The 20,021-nt window shown below is 44.3% G+C and overlaps 1 protein-coding gene across 1 annotated transcript in view; it reads left to right on the top strand.

Annotated features, from left to right (window-relative positions):
* Positions 1 to 20,021, top strand: part of CARD11 (caspase recruitment domain family member 11) — a 1,037,045-nt gene that overhangs the window by 275,901 nt on the left and 741,123 nt on the right. The window contains exon 4 of the mRNA XM_063430219.1: positions 18,556 to 18,881. Within this exon, the coding sequence (XP_063286289.1) occupies positions 18,556 to 18,881 (326 nt within the window). The remainder of the gene's footprint in view (positions 1 to 18,555; positions 18,882 to 20,021) is intronic.

Raw genomic sequence — 20,021 nt, 5'->3', positions numbered from 1 at the left:
AACCTCTTATGGGCCTACCGCACAATCGGTATCCAATACCCCTAGTGGGTCCACCTTCTAAAACAGTAGTCGTCTTACCTCCTCGTTCCTGAACCTGGGACGGGGACACCCCAGCACTTACTACGTAGAGGCCGATGATCTCCTGGACAACAGACCAGTGGCGCCGAGACGAAGGGAGGTCCACGCAGAAGTTCAGGGGTGCAGCCGTAGAGAGCGTGGGCAAAGATAGACCGTCTCACGCCTCTCCTTCTCAGCTACCGTTGAACGATGAGCTTCCCGGCCAATTGCACCAAATGATACTGGAGAAACTGACGGAAGCCAAGCACAGAGAGATGGACACAGGTTTCTTCAGGAAGGAAGAGATTCTTTATTCGATTCACCGACCGGGGAAGAGGAAGAGGAGGTGCTGTTGGTAACGCTACTCCCCTTGCCCCGTTGTCCCCACCTACCCCCTCCTCTAGCTCAGAGCCCAGCCCTCTTGTTTTAAACCCTCCCCTTCCGGTACCTACCTCTGTTAACCCCACCTATCCAGATTTATCGTCATATCTAGTTCTTGGTCAGGCTCCTCCTAGCCCGGCCCGGAATATTTTACTTACTGACCTCCCCCTCAGTAAAGCGTCCCCTTCCCCTCGTCTTACTACCCCTCGACCGGAACCCCTAACTGACGTTTCTAAACGAAGCCCCATACTAACCCGACAACTGACTGGTACCCTCCAACCCCGACATTATCAAATGCCTCTCCGACTGACACCTGGCCCGACACACATTAACGGTGAAGGCCAGTTACAACACGCTGATCCTGTATTCGTCTATGTTCCCTTCACTACCACTGATCTATTTAACTGGAAGACCCATAACTCCTCATACACCGATAAACCTCAAGCCATGACGGATTTGTTTACCTCCATAGTCCAGACACATAATCCCACTTGGGCTGATTGCCAGCAATTGGTTATGACATTGTTTAACAACGAGGAAAGGACACGGATAAACCAAGCAGCAATTAAAGCGCTGGAAGAAGTGGCCCGTACACAAAACCAGGTCAACCCGGCAGCATGGGCCGCAGCCCATTATTCAAATACTGATCCGGAGTGGAATGTCAATGGCGCAGATATGGCCCATTTAAAAGCATACAGGGGTGCTATTATTGCTGGCATGAAAGCCGGAGGGAAAAAGGCGATTAATATGTCTAAGACGGCTGAGGTATTGCAGAAATGTGATGAATCGCCCAGTGCCTTTTATGACCGGTTATTGGAGCATACCGGTTGTATACCCCCTTTAATCCAGAGGCTCCTGAGAATTCCCGGATGGTTAACTCTGCCTTTGTCAGCCAAGCCTACGGAGATATAAAGCGCAAGCTACAGAAGTTAGAAGGGTTTGTAGGGATGTCTATAACCCAACTAATGGAGATAGCAAATAAGGTCTATATGAATAGGGAGACAGAGACGAAAAAGGAGGAAGAGCGAAAGATGCGAAGGAAAGCAGATATGCTAGCAGTAGCTATTGCAGGCGTAGATAGAAGGGAAAAGGAAGTATATAGGGGAACGGAGAAAGGCGAGAGTAAATGGAATAGGGAGCCTTTAAGTAGGAACCAATGTGCGTATTGTAGGGAAGAAGGGCATTGGAGAAGTGAGTGTCCACGGAGGGAACTATATGAGAGAGACAGACCTGGGGCAGGATATAGCAGTAATTATAGAGGTAGAGCAAGAGGTAGAGGAGGTCCTGGAGGAAATAGTGGGAATAATAGAGGAAGCGTTAGTGGAGATAGGTATTACCCAGCAGCGCAGAGACCCCGAGAGAGAGAGGATAGGGACTTTGTGGGTTTGGCTGACACAGTCATGGAAGACTATTGATACCGACCGGGCTCTATCCCCCTTGACCGAGCGGAGCCTATGGTCGATGTAGCAATAGGGGGAAAAAGGAGTTCTTTCATGATTGACACTGGTGCTGAACATTCGGTGGTGACTGACCTAGTCGCTCCTCCTTCAGGAAGAACTATCACTGTAATAGGAGCGACTGGAAGGAGTGCCACGTAGTGAAACACCAGTTCCTTTATATGCCTGAATGTCCAGTCCAACTGCTAGGACGTGATTTGTTGTCGAAATTACAAGCACAGATAACATTCCTACCTAACGGAACAACATCTTTGAAGTTCAATGGACCTTCAGGTATAATGACAATATATGTACCAAAGGAAGAAGAGTGGTGACTTTATACAGTGTTGACTAGCCAAAACCCTAAGAGTGATGAATCCTTGTTCAATATACCAGGATTGTGGGCAGAGAATAACACACCAGGACTTGCTCGCAATATCCCACCAATTCGTATCGAACTAAAACTTGGGGTTTATCCAGTGAGCCTGAGACAATATCACATTCCACAAAAGGCCAAGAAGAACATACAGTCTTATTTGGATAAGTTCATAAGGTATGCTATCCTAAAATTCTGTACTTCCCCCTGCAAATTGCTGCGGAAAGCCAGTGTATCTTTGCATTCCAATGGGAAAATGCTGTAACGGGCTTGAAGCGCCAGATGACTTGGACAAGGCTGCCCCAAGGGTTTAAAAATTCACCTACCCTATTTGGATCAGCTTTAAGTCAAGACCTACTGGATTTGAAGTCCTTCCAAGGAGAGTGTGTACTATTACAATACGTAGATGATTTGTTGATAGCGGCAGTTACAAGAGAAATATGTCAGCAAGCAACACATGATTTACTACACATTCTTTAGAAGGCAGGATACAAGGTGTCCAGGAAGAAAGCCCAGTTGTGTCAGCCAACTGTCAAGTATCTGGGATTCCATATCTCTGAAGGTCAAAGGATAATGGGGCCAGAGAGAAAAGAAGCTGTATGCCAAATACCAAGAACCAAGAATAGAAGACAAGTGCGGGAGTTCTTGGGGGCAGCAGGCTTCTGTAGGATATGGATTCCCAGTTATGCGATATTGGCGAAACCTCTTTATGCGGCTATAAAAGGTACAGAACACGATCCCTTCCTGTGGACCCCCGAACAGCAGAAGGCATTTGAAGATGTTAAGAAGGCATTGATGAGCGCCCCAGCATTAGGTCTACCTGATCATACACGTCCATTCTACTTATATGTACACGAGCAAAGAAGAATGGCTGTGGGAGTATTGACACAGTACTTGGGATCATGGCAACGACCTGTTGCATATATGTCCAAACAACTGGATGCAGTGGCCAGTGGACTTCCACCTTGTCTAAGAGCCGTAGCTGCTGGTAGCCGAAGCTGATAAGCTCACTCTGGGCCAGGAACTCTACGTGCGAGTCCCGCACGCAGTACAGACGTTGCTAGACTATAAATGCAATCATTGGTTTAGCAATAGTCGCATGACTAAGTATCAAGCTATGTTATGTGAGAACCTGAGAGTGCATCTAGAGACTGTTAATACCTTGAATCCAGCTATCCTTTTGCCACAACCTACTGAGAGTCAACACGATTGCCTGGAGGTGATGGATGAAGTGTTTTCAAGTAGACCGGACCTTCGTGATTTTCCCATCCAGAACCCTGATGTCCAGTACTATACGGACGGCAGTAGTTATGTGAAAGAAGGTATTCGTTATGCAGGATATGCAGTGACAACCATAGACAAGGTGATAGAATGGCTCGGCCATTGTCAAAAGGAACATCGGCACAGAAGGCAGAACTAATCGCACTCACACGAGCGTTACAATTGGCTGAAGGTTTGAGGGTGAACATCTACACGGACTCCAAGTATGCGTTTTTAAACACTCATGCCCACGGAGCCTTATATAAAGAAAGAGGACTACTGAACTCAGAGGGTAAAGAAATTAAGTACGCAGCTGAGATATTACAACTATTGGAAGCCACGTGGGAACCGAAAGAAGTTGGTATCATACATTGTCGAGCGCATCTGAAAGGTGATGGTGATGTAACAAAAGGAAATCAGATGGCAGATAATGCGGCCAAGTGTGCCGCTGAATCAGGAAAACAGGAGTATGTGGAACGTATAGCTGCTCTCATACCGACCCCTCTGTCTCAATGGACTCCAGTTTATACAGCTCAAGAAGAACCTGGAGACTGAAGCTGGGAAGTACCTGGAGAACAATTGGTATCAGTTAGAAGATGGAAGAATAGTTATTCCAGCATTGCTAGCTGTAGAAATTATCCAGAATTATCATAATGGGACACATTCCGGAAGAGATAGTATGGAAGAATCTCTTAGGAAGCATTTCTACATACTAAGATGGTCCAACTTGACTCAAGCCATTGTACGAAGATGTGTGATATGTGCCAAGAGCAACGCAAGGCAAGGTCCAGTGAAACCACCGGGAGTCCAGTATATGGGAGGACTCCCTATGTCCGATCTCCAAATAGACTATACGGTAATGCCTAAATCCAGCGGACATCACTACCTACTAGTAGTTGTGTGTACCTACTCAGGTTGGGTAGAAGCATGTCCTACTCGTACAGAGAAAGCAGGAGAAGTTGTGCGATTTCTGTTGCGAGAAATAATACCCCGATATGGACTACCATGCTCTATAGGATCGGATAATGGTCCAGCCTTTGTTCACCAGTGCCTACAACAACTGACTCATATGCTCCGTATTAAGTGGAAACTTCATACGGCATATAGGCCTCAGAGCTCTTGGAAATTGAAAAGGATCAACAGAACTATTAAGAATCAATTGGCAAAGATGTGTCAAGAAACTCAACTTAAGTGGAATGTTCTTTTGCCAATAGCTCTGTTGCGCATTCGTAGTACACCTACCAGAAGGATGGGTCTCTCACCTTTTGAAATTATGTATGGGCATCCACCTCCCATACTTGGTAACTTAAGGGGGGATTTGAGTCGGTTGGGAGAAGGAATTACCCGGCAGCAGGTTGTAGAGTTGGGTAAAAATATGGAGGAGGTACAGAAATGGGTACAAGATAGATTACCTGTTAATATTTATCCACCTGTTCATTGTTATCATCCAGGAGATCAAGTTTGGATAAAGGAGTGGAACAGTGTACCGTTGGGGCCAAAGTGGAGGGGTCCTTATGTTGTTCTTTTGTCTACCCCTACAGCTATAAAGGTGGCTGAAGTGACTCCGTGGATTCATCACTCCAGGGTTAAACCAGCAGCAGTAGATTCTTGGCAAGCTTCACCAGATCCAGAGAATCCCTGCAAGATCCGGTTAAAGTGTGCAACTCAGTCGGAGTGACGAGGAGATATTGGAACTTCAAGCGTAATCAAAGAGATCAGCAAGTAGGTGTTTTGACGGCCATAATAAAGCCTGACCACCTACCCACGTTACATAGCCAGAGTGTCTTGAAGGGACCTCTGTGAAGAGAAGAGAGGACCTGAAGGACTCCATTCCCTGCAGCCCTTACAACCTGGAAGCTGAGGTGCCATCGCACGGACGAAGAATTAGGACAAAGATGTCAGGAGAAATGCATTTGATAATGTGTATATCTGTGTTTTTAATTATTCAGGAAGGTAGAGGTACCGACACACCTGGCTGTGAGGTTTGCATTAAGACTACAAAAACATGTAATCATATTTCCCAGACCCTTATTTGGCATTCACAATATGAGTGTAAAGGATATGTATCTAAGTGTAGATACTTAGGTATAGATTATAGTGTATGCCATTTAGGAGTAGGAGAACCTAAGTGTTTTAACCCAGAGTATCAACCCCGTACAATTTGGTTGATCCTTCGGAATGGAGACTCACAGGGGACCCTAATAAATAATACAATACTAGAAACCGTACATTCTTCGGGTGTTCTTCTATTTGATATAAATGGGAAAGAACGTATGGGTCTAATGATAAGTATATTTGCCCCAGTAGTAAGAACAAGTATATAGATCCAAAATGCCCAAATAAGAATTCTAATTATTGTCCATATTGGTCTTGTGTAGGGTGGGCAACTTGGGGACAGACAGTAGATAAGGATATGATTGTTACTAAGTTGCCTACCAAACCATATTGTAAGTCTATGGAGTGTAACCCATTCCATTTACTTATTATTAATCCTGAACAGTTTATAGATAGGTTCGGAAACTTATTTGGGTTCCAGATATATGGAACAGGTTTGGATCCTGGGACAATATTATTTATAGGGATAGAGGCCGATACCGTAGCAGCCCAAACTCATCAGGTTTTCCATTCCTTCTACGAGGAGATGAGTGTAGAAAATAAGATCCCCCATAATGCTAAGAACTTGTTTATTGATCTAGCCGAGAGTATTGCTGGTAGTCTTAATGTAACCAACTGCTATGTGTGTGGAGGTACTAATATGGGAGACCAATGGCCCTGGGAAGCAAAGGAGGTAATGTTCTGAGACAATTGAACAGATAACATCTTCTCAAGCTGACTATCAAATGAGTGTTAGAGGTAAATCTGAGTGGCGATTAAAGACCTCCATTATAGGTTATGTTTGCATAGCAAGGAAAGGAATAATGTTTAATACATCTGTAGGAGAATTGACTTGTCTAGGGCAAAAAGCTTATGATGATGATACAAAGGATACAACTTGGTGGTCAGCTTCAAATGTTTTAGAACCACCTAACCCGTTTGCAAGTTATACCAATTTAAAGGATGTGTGGTTTGACCTATCTGCTACATCTAGTTGGAAAGCCCCAGCAAATTTATACTGGATCTGTGGTAAGAAAGCCTATTCGGAGTTACCACAGGACTGGGAAGGGGCATGTGTATTAGGTATGCTCAAACCATCCTTCTTCTTGTTGCCTATTGAAACAGGAGAGACTTTGGGAGTTAAGGTATATGATGTAAATCATAGAAAGAAAAGGGGACCCCTAGAGATAGGTACCTGGGAAGATAATGAGTGGCCTCCCCAGCGTATTATAGATTATTATGGGCCAGCTACGTGGGCAGAGGATGGTACTTTTGGATATAGAACCCCAATATATATGCTCAACCGTATTATAAGGTTACAGGCAGTGGTTGAGATAATTGCCAACGAGACATTGCAAGCGCTCAATCTCCTAGTGAAACATAATACTAGGATGAGGACAGCCATTTACCAAAATAGATTAGCCTTGGATTACCTATTGGCAGTAGAGGGAGGTGTATGTGGGAAGTTTAACCTAAGCAATTGTTGTCTTCAAATAGATGATGAAGGGCAAGCAATAGCTGAGCTTACTAGCCATATGGTTAAACTAGCGCATGTGCCTACTCAGGTATGGAAAGGGTATAATCCAAGTAGTTTGTTTGGTAACTGGTATGAGCAGTTTGGAGAACTTAAGGCATTGGTAGGTGGAGTCATGCTAATTTTGATGCTGTGCCTTCTCCTACCATGTCTGATTCCTTTAGTAGTTAGGTCTGTGCAGAGCATTATAGAGAATATAGCAGAGAGAAAGGCTGCTGCACAGGTAATGGCTATATATAGGTATGAGGCTCTAAATCAGGGAGAATTAGTACAGGAAGAGGAATGTAGAGGGATTTGTATCTTTAGGGAGTCGCAAAGTCTGGTCTGGTTCATAGCAAACTATGGTTAAGTGATGCATCTGGAATTGTGAAATATCAGAAGCATCAAAGGGGGGAATGTGGTTCAATCTCGGTAAAAATAAATTTAGTAGGCCGAGATTGCCACGTGGTATGTGTATGTGCATATACTGATGTATCGGTCGGTTGGTTGCACGTGGCAATGATAAAATCAGTAGTATACGGAGCATGTGCAAGAATACAGGATATAGTATTCCCCTCCTCCATTGTGCTGGGCAAGCCATGTGGTCAAACAGGAAGTTAGTCTTTGTTCGGTTGATTGGGTAAGAGTATGTGTGGGTGGAGCTGATTATAGGTGGAGTTATATGCCTATATAAGGGACCTACACTATTGTTCGGGGCTCAGATCTTGTTGTATTTTGGTGACATTAGTCCCTCTGAGTCCCGGTCGGTGAATCGAATAAAGATCTCTTCCTTCCTGAAGAAACCTGTGTCCATCTCTCTGTGCTCGGCTTCCGTCAGTTTCTCCGGTAGCATTAGATGCTTCAATTTGACTCTCAGATATGAAGAACAGGCCCCAAAATGTACTATTTAGCAGATTAGCACCCAGAAAATAAGAATATTTTCTACTGCGCAGTAAGCGCACTATTTGACGCTTCTATTTGACTCTCCGATATGAAGTGCACCACAGGCCCCAAAATTTACTATTTAGCAGATTAGCAGCAAAACAATTAGAATGTTTACAAGTGCACAGTAAGCACACTATTAGACGCTTTGATTTTACTCTCAGATATGAAGAGCAGGCCACAAAATGTACTATTTAGCAGATTAGCACACATCATCTTATATCCACTCCTCAATAGTGATGTACCGAACTGTCCGCCGGCAAACAGTTCCCGGCGAACTTAGCGTGTTCGCGTTCGCCGTGGCGGGCGGACACATGCGCAGTTCGATCCGCCCCCTATTCGTCATCATTGGGCAAACTTTGACCCTGTGCCTCTCGGTCGGCAGACACATTCCAGCCAATCAGCAGCACTCCCTCCCTTCCACACCCTCCAACCTCCCTCCCAGCATCCATTTTCGATTCATTCTGAAGCTACATGCTTAGTGAGAGGAGGGAAAGTTTAGCTGCTGCTGATTAGATAGGGAAATTGATAGCTAGGCTAGGGTATTCAGTGTCCACTACAATCCTGAAGGACTCATCTGATCTCTGCTGTAAGGACAGCACCCCAAAAAGCCCTTTTTAGGGCTATAACATCAGGCTGCTTTTTTTTTTTTTTTTTTTCCTGTGTAATGTAATTGCAGGTGCCTGCCTGACAGCTTCTGTGTGAGGTTCACATTGGATACTGTGCCTACTTGCCCAGTGCCACCACTCATATCTGTTTTAACAATAGGTTAAGCTTTACATTTAAAATAAATATTTTTTTTTCACTGTAATAGAAGAGCAGTTGCCTGCCTGCCAGCTTCTGTGTCAGGTTGGATGCCTTGCCCATTTGCACAGTCAGTGCCACCACTCATATCTGTTTTAACAATAGGTTAAGCTTTACATTTAAAATAAATATTTTTTTTTCACTGTAATAGAAGAGCAGTTGCCTGCCTGCCAGCTTCTGTGTCAGGTTGGATGCCTTGCCCATTTGCACAGTCAGTGCCACCACTCATATCTGTTTTAACAATAGGTTAAGCTTTACATTTAAAAGAAATAATTTTTTTTCACTGTAATAGAAGAGCAGTTAGTTGTCTGCAAGCGTCTGGGTGTCAGGCCTACTTCAGCGTGTGCTCTGCAGACCTGTGCCAGCGTACTTTGACAGTTGCCACTCATATCTGGTGTCTCTGTAGCGTGCTTTTACAAAGAAAAAAGGTTTCTAGTGTAAGCTAATAGCAGCCAGTCAGTGTCCTTCAAGCGGCTCTGTCAGTCCTTCCTTCAGCGTGTGCTCTGCAGAACTGTTCCAGTGCACATTGCCAATCATATCTGGTGTCTCTATAGCGTGCTTTTACAAAGAAAAAAGGTTTCTAGTGTAAGCTAATAGCAGCCAGTCAGTGTCCTTCAAGCGGCTCTGTCAGTCCTTCCTTCAGCGTGTGCTCTGCAGAACTGTTCCAGTGCACATTGCCAATCATATCTGGTGTCTCTATAGCGTGCTTTTAAAACCAAAATTTATTTTTCACTGTTATAGATTGAATAGCAGTTACTTGTCTTTAAGCGGCTCTGTCAGTCCTTCCTTCAGCGTGTGCTCTGCAGAACTGTTCCAGTGCACATTGCCAATCATATCTGGTGTCTCTATAGCGTGCTTTTAAAACCAAAATTTATTTTTCACTGTTATAGATTGAATAGCAGTTACTTGTCTTCAAGCGGCTCTGTCAGTCCTTCCTTCAGCGTGTGCTCTGCAGAACTGTTCCAGTGCACATTGCCAATCATATCTGGTGTCTCTATAGCGTGCTTTTAAAACCAAAATTTATTTTTCACTGTTATAGATTGAATAGCAGTTACTTGTCTTCAAGCGGCTCTGTCGGTCCTTCCTTCAGCGTGTGCTCTGCAGAACTGTTCCAGTGCACATTGCCAATCATATCTGGTGTCTCTATAGCGTGCTTTTAAAACCAAAATTTATTTTTCACTGTTATAGATTGAATAGCAGTTACTTGTCTTCAAGCGGCTCTGTCAGTCCTTCCTTCAGCGTGTGCTCTGCAGAACTGTTCCAGTGCACATTGCCAATCATATCTGGTGTCTCTATAGCGTGCTTTTAAAACCAAAATTTATTTTTCACTGTTATAGATTGAATAGCAGTTACTTGTCTTCAAGCGGCTCTGTCAGTCCTTCCTTCAGGGTGTGCTCTGCAGAACTGTTCCAGTGCACATTGCCAATCATATCTGGTGTCTCTATAGCGTGCTTTTAAAACCAAAATTTATTTTTCACTGTTATAGATTGAATAGCAGTTACTTGTCTTCAAGCGGCTCTGTCGGTCCTTCCTTCAGCGTGTGCTCTGCAGAACTGTTCCAGTGCACATTGCCAATCATATCTGGTGTCTCTATAGCGTGCTTTTAAAACCAAAATTTATTTTTCACTGTTATAGATTGAATAGCAGTTACTTGTCTTCAAGCGGCTCTGTCAGTCCTTCCTTCAGCGTGTGCTCTGCAGAACTGTTCCAGTGCACATTGCCAATCATATCTGGTGTCTCTATAGCGTGCTTTTAAAACCAAAATTTATTTTTCACTGTTATAGATTGAATAGCAGTTACTTGTCTTCAAGCGGCTCTGTCAGTCCTTCCTTCAGGGTGTGCTCTGCAGAACTGTTCCAGTGCACATTGCCAATCATATCTGGTGTCTCTATAGCGTGCTTTTTTTTTTTTAATTCTTTATTTATTTGCGCAGGTGAGTACAAATATATCAACAAAACGCCACAACAGCGTACATAAAGGTATAAACAAGTGAAACAGTGGCCGCAACATTTGCGCATTTTCCATTTTGTGAGTACAGACTTATCAGAATTACATGAACAGTAGGAGAAATGAGAGATGGTACTTCTGAAGGTCGAAGAGCATACTAGCTATGTGGTGTTTAGTAATGAGATGCTAACCTTATTGTAAATGGGACCTGGCTTCTTTTTGTCGAGCGGGCTTTGGTAATTAGGCTTTTCTGACTTCAATAGAACATGTCATGTGGTAGTGTTAACAAGTAGGCTGACCTTGTGTGTCTAGTGTCTAAACATATATAAGCACGCAATGACAGTTTAGCGTTTGAGTACTGGCATATCAAGATTATGTCTGCTACAACTGGTGTGCCTTATGGTATCGCTAGAGGTCGCCTAGAGTTTTGGTTGCTTAGTGGGCATCATATATCCTAATCTGCATAGAAGAGAAGTGAAGTGGAGCTGACATTCCCGCCTTGCTTTCAGCGGTCTCCCTAGACATATGCTGTCAGAGCTTTAGACAAGTATTATATACGACAGTCACAACGATGGAAGGCTAGAAACATTATTGTCAACAATATGACCATCAGTGTCAGCACAAATTCAAAACAAAACAACAAAAAAAAAAAAGGAAAACAAAGCAGGCTAGGCAGGACAGTCAAAATATAAGGGCGCCACAATAAAAAGAGAAATCCCATCTCGTCTGGTATGCGGCACGTTTCGTAATGTGAAGTCAAGTGTTAGAGCTCGGTATTACTTGTAGATTGTGCACTTTGTTTTGTTTAAGCAGTTAACATGCAGTAGTAACAGGAAAAGTGCATGCCATAGACTGTTAGTTCAAAGCATCCTACAGTTGAAAAAATTATAGTCATAAAAACAAGTAACATAAAATGAACATTTTCCCCTAACGGGGTGAGAACTTCTAACCTCAGTTTCATATAGGCAATGTTTGAGGGGTAATGCCTGTACGGTGTGCGAAACTTTAGCTGAGTTGATTCGACCGGTGTGATCCAGGTCCCTTGAGCCCTGGATTGTGTTAGGAAGTGGTACCTTGCAGGGGGTATCAAAGCTAGGATAGACTCCGGTTAGCAGGTAATGCTGTGGAATCGTTGGACTCTGGGACTCCCCCCCACTTTGTCAACAGACAGCCCCTTAACGTGTCGAGCAGGATACAAAAAATATGCATGGGGAGTCCGGTTAAGAATCGGGTTCTGGAGGCAATATTGAGTGAACGAAGTCGCCACTCTCGGGCTGTATCCAGGGGACCGAGGGGTAGCGATGTGCGCCGGGGTAGCAATGTCCCTGTGTAAAGGTTCAGGTCGTAATTGTTGCGTAGGGTGCCGCTGGTGGGCGAAGTGGCACGAACTCTGGGGCTCCTGCTGCTTCTCTTCTAAAGGAGTGCCCTTGGCCGGACGTTGTCCCCGGTACTGTAGGTGAGATCCCCGGGAGATTGAGTTTGTGCAGGGCCTCCGCGGCCTCGTGTAGGTCCCGGATGACATGTGAAGTTTGCCCGGCGGTGACTTGTAGCGTGCGGCCTGGTCCCCACCGGTATTTAAGTTGGTGTTGTCGCAGTACAGAGGTAAACTGATGCAGGGACCTTCTCCATGCTAGTGTCCCACTAGAGAGATCCGCATAGAAGGACAGAGTCATGTCCTCGAAAGGGTAAGCGGTGAGGCCTCTGGTAGCTTCCAGCACCGCAGCTTTGTCTTTGAGGGTTTGAAAACGGATTACCACATCTCTGGTGGTGTTAGGCGGTGCATTTACTGGCCGTGGCACCCGAAAGATCCCATCAATCAGGATGGTTTTGGCTGTCTTTGGATTCAACAGTGCGGCGAGCATTCTCCTGAGGAGGTGTGGGAGCTCTGCCTCAGGTACTGTATCTGCTACACCTCTGACTTTCAGGTGAGTTTGGCGACGTTTATCTTCCAGCATTGACAGTTGATGCTCATGCTGCAGGTTTTGTTGTTGTAGGTTATTCACGGCCGTCTGGAGCTCTGTAATTTGGCGTGTGTGTTCGGAGGATGTCTCCTCCACTACTCCCAGCCGCGTTGCAATAGATTTGAGGTCTCCCCGGATCAGGGCCACATCCGCGGCTATCTTACCGTGGTGTTCCGCCATGAGCTTGCTCAAGGCCTCCATGGTCACCGGGGTGGGGCTTGCTCCTACCAGCTGGGTCTGTGCCCGCATCGGTGGTGGCAGCGCCGGGGCCGGCATCAGGACTTCGTCGGCGTCTTCGGAGTTCTCATCTGAGAAGTCCGTGCAGCCTCCGTGCAGGGACGCCATCTTGGCTTCTGTTGCGTCGTGGGCCTGCCGCCAGAGCTCCCCTATGTTCATGCCTAGCCGGGGCTTATCCGCTCTCTGTTTTTTCAATTTTCGGCCCATCGTGCCCTTGGGTATGAAAAGATTACCCTGAGGTGAGTCAGGCTCGCGTGTGGGCACGGATAGTAGTCGTTTAGGGCAGCTAATGACGGGAGCCTCGCGGCCATGCGACCTTCTTCTTCAGTAGCTTAGCTCCGCCCTCTATAGCGTGCTTTTAAAACCAAAATTTCTTTTTCACTGTTATAGATTGAATAGCAGTTACTTGTCTTCAAGCGGCTCTGTCAGTCCTTCCTTCAGCGTGTGCTCTGCAGAACTGTTCCAGTGCACATTGCCAATCATATCTGGTGTCTCTATAGCGTGCTTTTAAAACCAAAATTTATTTTTCACTGTTATAGATTGAATAGCAGTTACTTGTCTTCAAGCGGCTCTGTCAGTCCTTCCTTCAGCGTATGCTCTGCAGAACTGTTCCAGTGCACATTGCCAATCATATCTGGTGTCTCTATAGCGTGCTTTTAAAACCAAAATTTATATTTCACTGTTATAGATTGAATAGCAGTTACTTGTCTTCAAGCGGCTCTGTCAGTCCTTCCTTCAGCGTGTGCTCTGCATAACTGTTCCAGTGCACATTGCCAATCATATCTGGTGTCTCTATAGCATGCTTTTAAAACCAAAATTTATTTTTCACTGTTATAGATTGAATAGCAGTTACTTGTCTTCAAGCGGCTCTGTCAGTCCTTCCTTCAGCGTGTGCTCTGCAGAACTGTTCCAGTGCACATTGCCAATCATATCTGGTGGCACATTAGCTTGCCCGCGCAGTGCCCCAAATTTCAAGTAAGAGGACCGACCAAGCATCTTCTTCCATCTCCCTGTTACATAAATCAATGCCATATCCATAGAAATTGTAGAGAATATCCAGGATAGTTTTACAGGGCCAAATCATGTCGCCTGTTGAAAGAGGTGACCTTGCTCGGGTCCCAGGTGTGCGGTTCCTAAAATGGCTGCCATATACACGTCCACTGATAGGAGACGCGGAAGGTATTAAACTGATATGAACATTTACTAAACTCACCACTCCGAGTGCTGTTATTTATTTAATTTTTTTGTGGTGAGGCTTTACAGGACAGAGTGCTTCTCCACGGGACATGTTAACTCACGGGCAGCTGGCTCATCAAGGAACCAGAGCAGCTTGAACGAGGTGACCTTGCTCGGGTCCCAGGTGTGCAGTTCCTAAAATGGCTGCCATATACACGTCCACTGATAGGAGACGCGGAAGGTATTAAACTGATATGAACAATACTCCACTCCTATCAGTAGGTCCATCCCATTGTGATTTATGCCCCACACCCACCGCGCAGGGATGGGGGCCGGGGGGGAGGAAAGTAGGCCCCCCATTGTGATTTATGGCCCCCACCCACCGCGCAGGGGTGGGGACCGAGGGGGGGAGGACAGTAGGTCCCCCCATTGTGATTTATGGCCCCCACCCACCGCGCAGGGGTTGGGGAGGACAGTAGCTCCCCCCAGTGTGTATCATGGGCTTTGAGGACAGGTGTCAATCCATACCTGCCAAGTTACCCTATGTAGGGGGAACAGTCTCTATTCTGCTCTTTGTCAGTGTTTATCAGGGGCTTTGAGGACGGGGAACAGTCTCTGTTCTGCTCTGTGTCAGTGTGTATCAGGGGTTTTGAGGACAGGTGTCAATCCATATCTGCCAAGTGACCCTATGTAGGAGGAACAGTCCCTATTCTGCTCTGTGTCAGTGTGTATCAGGGGTTTTGAGGACAGGTGTCAATCCATATCTGCCAAGTGACCCTATGTAGGGGGAACAGTCCCTATTCTGCTCTGTGTCAGTGTGTATCAGGGATTTGACTATCTTTATTCAGATTGAAAAATTACAATTCCAGGAAAAATGTAACAAACATTTACAAGAACATGTTATGCACATCATAGAAACAACGTAAACCTCTTTAAAGCCACAAACTTAAGCCAAAAAATACGTACACACAATGTGTAAGGGTTTGAAAGAATATTCTGAATCCTTACACGTTTACTTTATCGTTTGTTTGATTTTTGTGAACCATATATAAACTACAAGCAGCGTGAAAACTATAAAAACTCAAGTGGCCATGCTGATCAAATTAAATAGTATGCTTTACACAGCGTATAAGGGTGATGTCACAGCACAACGGGAATGTAACAGGGGAAGAGGTGAAAGTCATCCTCCCCCTCCCACGACCCCGCCATATCTGCCAAGTGACCCTATGTAGGGGTAACAGTCTCTATTCTGCTCTGTGTCAGTGTGTATCATGGTCTCTGAGGACGGGGAACAGTCTCTATTCTGCTCTGTGTCAGTGTGTATCATGGTCTCTGTGGACGGGGAACAGTCTCTATTCTGCTCTGTGTCAGTGTGTATCAGGGGCTTTGAGGACAGGTGTCAATCCATACCTGCCAAGTTACCCTATGTAGGGGGAACAGTCTCTATTCTGCTCTTTGTCAGTGTTCATCAGGGGCTTTGAGGACTGGGAACAGTCTCTATTCTGCTCTGTGTCAGTGTGTATCAGGGGTTTTGAGGACAGGTGTCAATCCATATCTGCCAAGTGACCCTATGTAGGAGGAACAGTCCCTATTCTGCTCTGTGTCAGTGTGTATCAGGGGTTTTGAGGACAGGTGTCAATCCATATCTGCCAAGTGACCCTATGTAGGGGGAACAGTCCCTATTCTGCTCTGTGTCAGTGTGTATTAGGGGTTTTGAGGACAGGTGTCAATCCATATCTGCCAAGTGACCCTATGTAGGAGGAACAGTCCCTATTCTGCTCTGTGTCAGTGTGTATCAGGGGTTTTGAGGACAGGTGTCAATCCATATCTGCCAAGTGACCCTATGTAGGGGGAACAGTCCCTATTCTGCTCTGTGTCAGTGTGTATCAGGGATTTGACTATCTTTATTCAGATTGAAAAATTACAATTCCAGGAAAAATGTAACAAACATTTACAAGAACATGTTATGCACATCATAGAAACAACGTAAACCTCTTTAAAGCCACAAACTTAAGACAAAAAATACGTACACACAATGTGTAAGGGTTTGAAAGAATATTCTGAATCCTTACACGTTTACTTTATCATTTGTTTGATTTTTGTGAACCATATATAAACTACAAGCAGCGTGAAAACTATAAAAACTCAAGTGGCCATGCTGATCAAATGAAATAGTATGCTTTACACAGCGTATAAGGGTGATGTCACAGCACAACGGGAATGTAACAGGGGAAGAGGTGAAAGTCATCCTCCCCCTCCCACGACCCCGCCATATCTGCCAAGTGACCCTATGTAGGGGTAACAGTCTCTATTCTGCTCTGTGTCAGTGTGTATCATGGTCTCTGAGGACGGGGAACAGTCTCTATTCTGCTCTGTGTCAGTGTGTATCAGGGGCTTTGAGGACAGGTGTCAATGTTAGGTGATTTCTGCCCTTTATGGATTAAAAGCAGACTCTGCATCAACTGTGCAATTTTCCATGGGAGTTTTGCCATGGATCCCCCTCCGGCATGCCACAGTCCAGGTGTTAGTCCCCTTGAAACAACTTTTCCATCACTTTTGTGGCCAGAAAGAGTCCCTGTTGGTTTTAAAATTCGCCTGCCCATTGAAGTCAATGGCGGTTTGCGCGGTTCGCCGGTTCGCGAACATTTGCGGAAGTTCGCGTTCGCCGTTCGCGAACCGAAAATTTCGGGTTCGCGACAACACTACTCCTCAACCCTGCCCTCCTTGCCGGTATGCACACTGCAGAAAGCCACAGCAGTTGGCACCTATGTTTTTCCAGCATGTAAAGTCTGCAAAGGACATATGGAAATTGTTTTAGAATTTCCTCCAGGCAACAGTTTTCCCTATAAACTGACCTCTCAGTTTGACTTGTGAGGGCATTGCCCCAGAATTACAATATTGTTGAAGTACCTCTTAGCTATTGATCACTGGATTAAATATAGCAGCTTGTTATCTGGTAGTTTCTAGTGTAGAAAATATCAATCTGTTTTCTATCACTTAAATCTGTGTAACAAGTGTTGTAGGTGTGGAACAATATTACAAGTGACTGATGTAGTAAATTTGAAGCGCACTATTTGACGCTTCTATTTGACTCTCAGATATGAAGTGCATCACAAGCCCCAAAATGTACTATTTAGCAGATTAGCAGCAAAACAATTAGAATGTTTACAAGTGCGCAGTAAGCACACTATTAGACACTTCTATTTGACTCTCAGATATGAAGTGCATGCCTCAAAATGTACTATTTAGCAGATTAGCACCCAGAAAATAAGAATGTTTACCACTGCGCTGTAAGCACACTATTAGATGCTTCGATTTGACTCTCAGATATGAAGTGCACCACCCTAAAATACTATTTAGCAGTTTAGGACCCAAACATTTTTTACTTTTCAAAACAGCAATGTGACAGCAGTATTTGACGCTTCTATTTGACTCTCAGATATGAAGTGCACCCCACTAACGTACTACCCCACTAATGTACTATTTCGCACAAAAAAAAAACGTTTTAAAACTTCGAAATAACCGCAGTATTTGAAGCTTCTATTTGACTCTCAATTATGAAGTGCACCCCATCCCACTAATGTACTAGTTTGCAGAATTCTTTCCTAAACTGTCCCTATTAGCGGCAGCATCCTCTAACTACACTAATAAGACCGCATGTGTGTGCGACTCCGGCTTATACATAGAGGCTGGGTCACATGCTGCACTGGCCAATCACAGCCATGCCATTAGTAGGCATAGCTGTGATGGCTTCTAAGGGCACACAAGTCAAACACTTGTTGATTGGCTGCCCTGCAGCCTTTCATATGCGCCATTAAATCGCCGAACACCGAACTCCAACCCGAACATACAGTGATATGTCCGTGTTCGGGTCCGGGGTCCAAAAAACCTAATGTACGGTACGAACCCGAACTTTTCAGTTTGGGTTCGCTCAACTCTACTTGTGAGATATCGCTGAATACAAATATGTTTGGTTTATTGCAGTAAACGCTAACAGTATTGTGACATTCACAGTTATAATGCCATGCAACTAAAAAAATAACAAAATTTCTTACTGTTTTTATATTGTATTCATATTAAATTATGTTTAATATACAAATATTTGATGTGACATTAAAGCCATGTTTCTCCTGAACAAAATTATATATGATAAGTGTGGGTGCACATAATATGAAAGATGTGAATTACGCCTGAATAGGCACATAGCGCAAATTCAAGGTTATGTTTACTTTTTGTTTTGATCACAACTTGTACAACTGCCTCAGTCCTTCAGGGGTTAATACATGTTATTTTATTTTATTTTGTTATTTTAAATGTACAGTAGTAAGTTGTGTCATTGTTTTAACACTACATGAGTTATTTTAATTGTAGTTGAGGAGGGACATGAGGGTCTTACACAGTTTCTGATGAATGAAGTGATCAAACTTCAACAACAGCTCAAGACAAAAGAAATACAGAAATGTGAACTTGTGGCCAACTCAAGACAACTGGAAGATGAAAAAAAGCACTTAAAGTTAGTTAACTTGGAACTTTTAACATTCCAAGAAAGATATAACAAAATGAAAGAAGAAAGAAATAATTACAATGATGAACTAATTAAAGTAAAGGATGATAATTATAACTTAGCAATGAGATACGCCCAGTTAAGTGAGGAGAAAAACATGGCTGTGATGAGGAGTCGAGACCTGCAACTTGAGGTGAGATGCACTTCTGAATTAAGTTGTATGCCATTGTTTACTGCATGTATTTCAAATCATATGGCAATGTAGCTGACAATATGGACAAATGATTAATAAATCAATGATTTACTAATTTTATATGATGTTTAATAAACAACCTTGTTTCTCAACCACGGGAATGCATGGGGTACGCATTCCAGTGGTTGAGATACAAGGCTGTTTATCAAACATCATATAAAATTAGTGTACCCCCATCAAATTGTATGTTTGTGTATGCACAGTTCCTTAATCTGTATTTTGTATAAATTGTGGTATCTACGGCACCACTGCTGAGAAATGCATGTTCCAAGTGTGCCCCAAATTCCCTCTTTTGTCTACACACACATTCCCTGTCAGACACACACTCACTAGCTTTATTAAGGCACTGAAGAGCCAAAACATCACTTGATTACGGGGATGGCTTACCCCTATATAAATACTTTCACAGTTTTTTTCCTTGAGTGCTGCCTGTGTTTTATGTTTACTTGGTACTCACATGGATTGGTGGTGTCCATATGGACGGAGCCCCTCCTGGATTAGTGACTGGATCGCTAAGTGGAACCTGTGTGCAAGGTGACATGTTTCCTGTTGTTAGACACATTCTCTCACACACACATTTATAAATTATTATTTTTAAATTATTTTTATTTAAGCCCAGCTAATTTTCCTAATTTTGGAAGAGCTAGAGTTGATCTCTTCTTAGGGTCCAGTGGGGATCTTTTCCCTGGTATTCAGTATGGCAGGGCTCGACAAATCCCAGGCACCAGGTCGCCATGGCAACTAGAAATTTCTTTCTGGCAACTGGAATTTGCCACATGGAATATTGGAGCAGCCCACCCTGGGAAGCAAGGAGGCAGCTGCCTGCCCTGATAAGAATGTAGGCGCGCAAGAGAGCAGTACTCTTCTCGCAGCTCCTCTCTGCTCCCTCATGCTGGTTAATGATGCTGGGAGCTGTAATATAATGTCACTCCGGTCCCGACATCACTACAGGGAACGCGAGGGAGTACAGAGGGGCTGCAGGAAGAGTCAGAGTGTGTGTTTATGTGTGTGTGTGTGCCTGCCAGAGTGTGTGTGTGTGTGTATGTCTGTGTGAGCCTGTCAAAGTGTGTGTGTTAGTGG

The sequence above is a fragment of the Pelobates fuscus genome, chromosome 8 (assembly GCF_036172605.1).
Source record: "Pelobates fuscus isolate aPelFus1 chromosome 8, aPelFus1.pri, whole genome shotgun sequence".
Taxonomy (NCBI): Eukaryota; Metazoa; Chordata; class Amphibia; order Anura; family Pelobatidae; genus Pelobates; species Pelobates fuscus.
The sequence above is the reverse complement of the archived record's forward strand: the minus strand, read 5'-3'. Positions and strand labels throughout refer to the sequence as shown.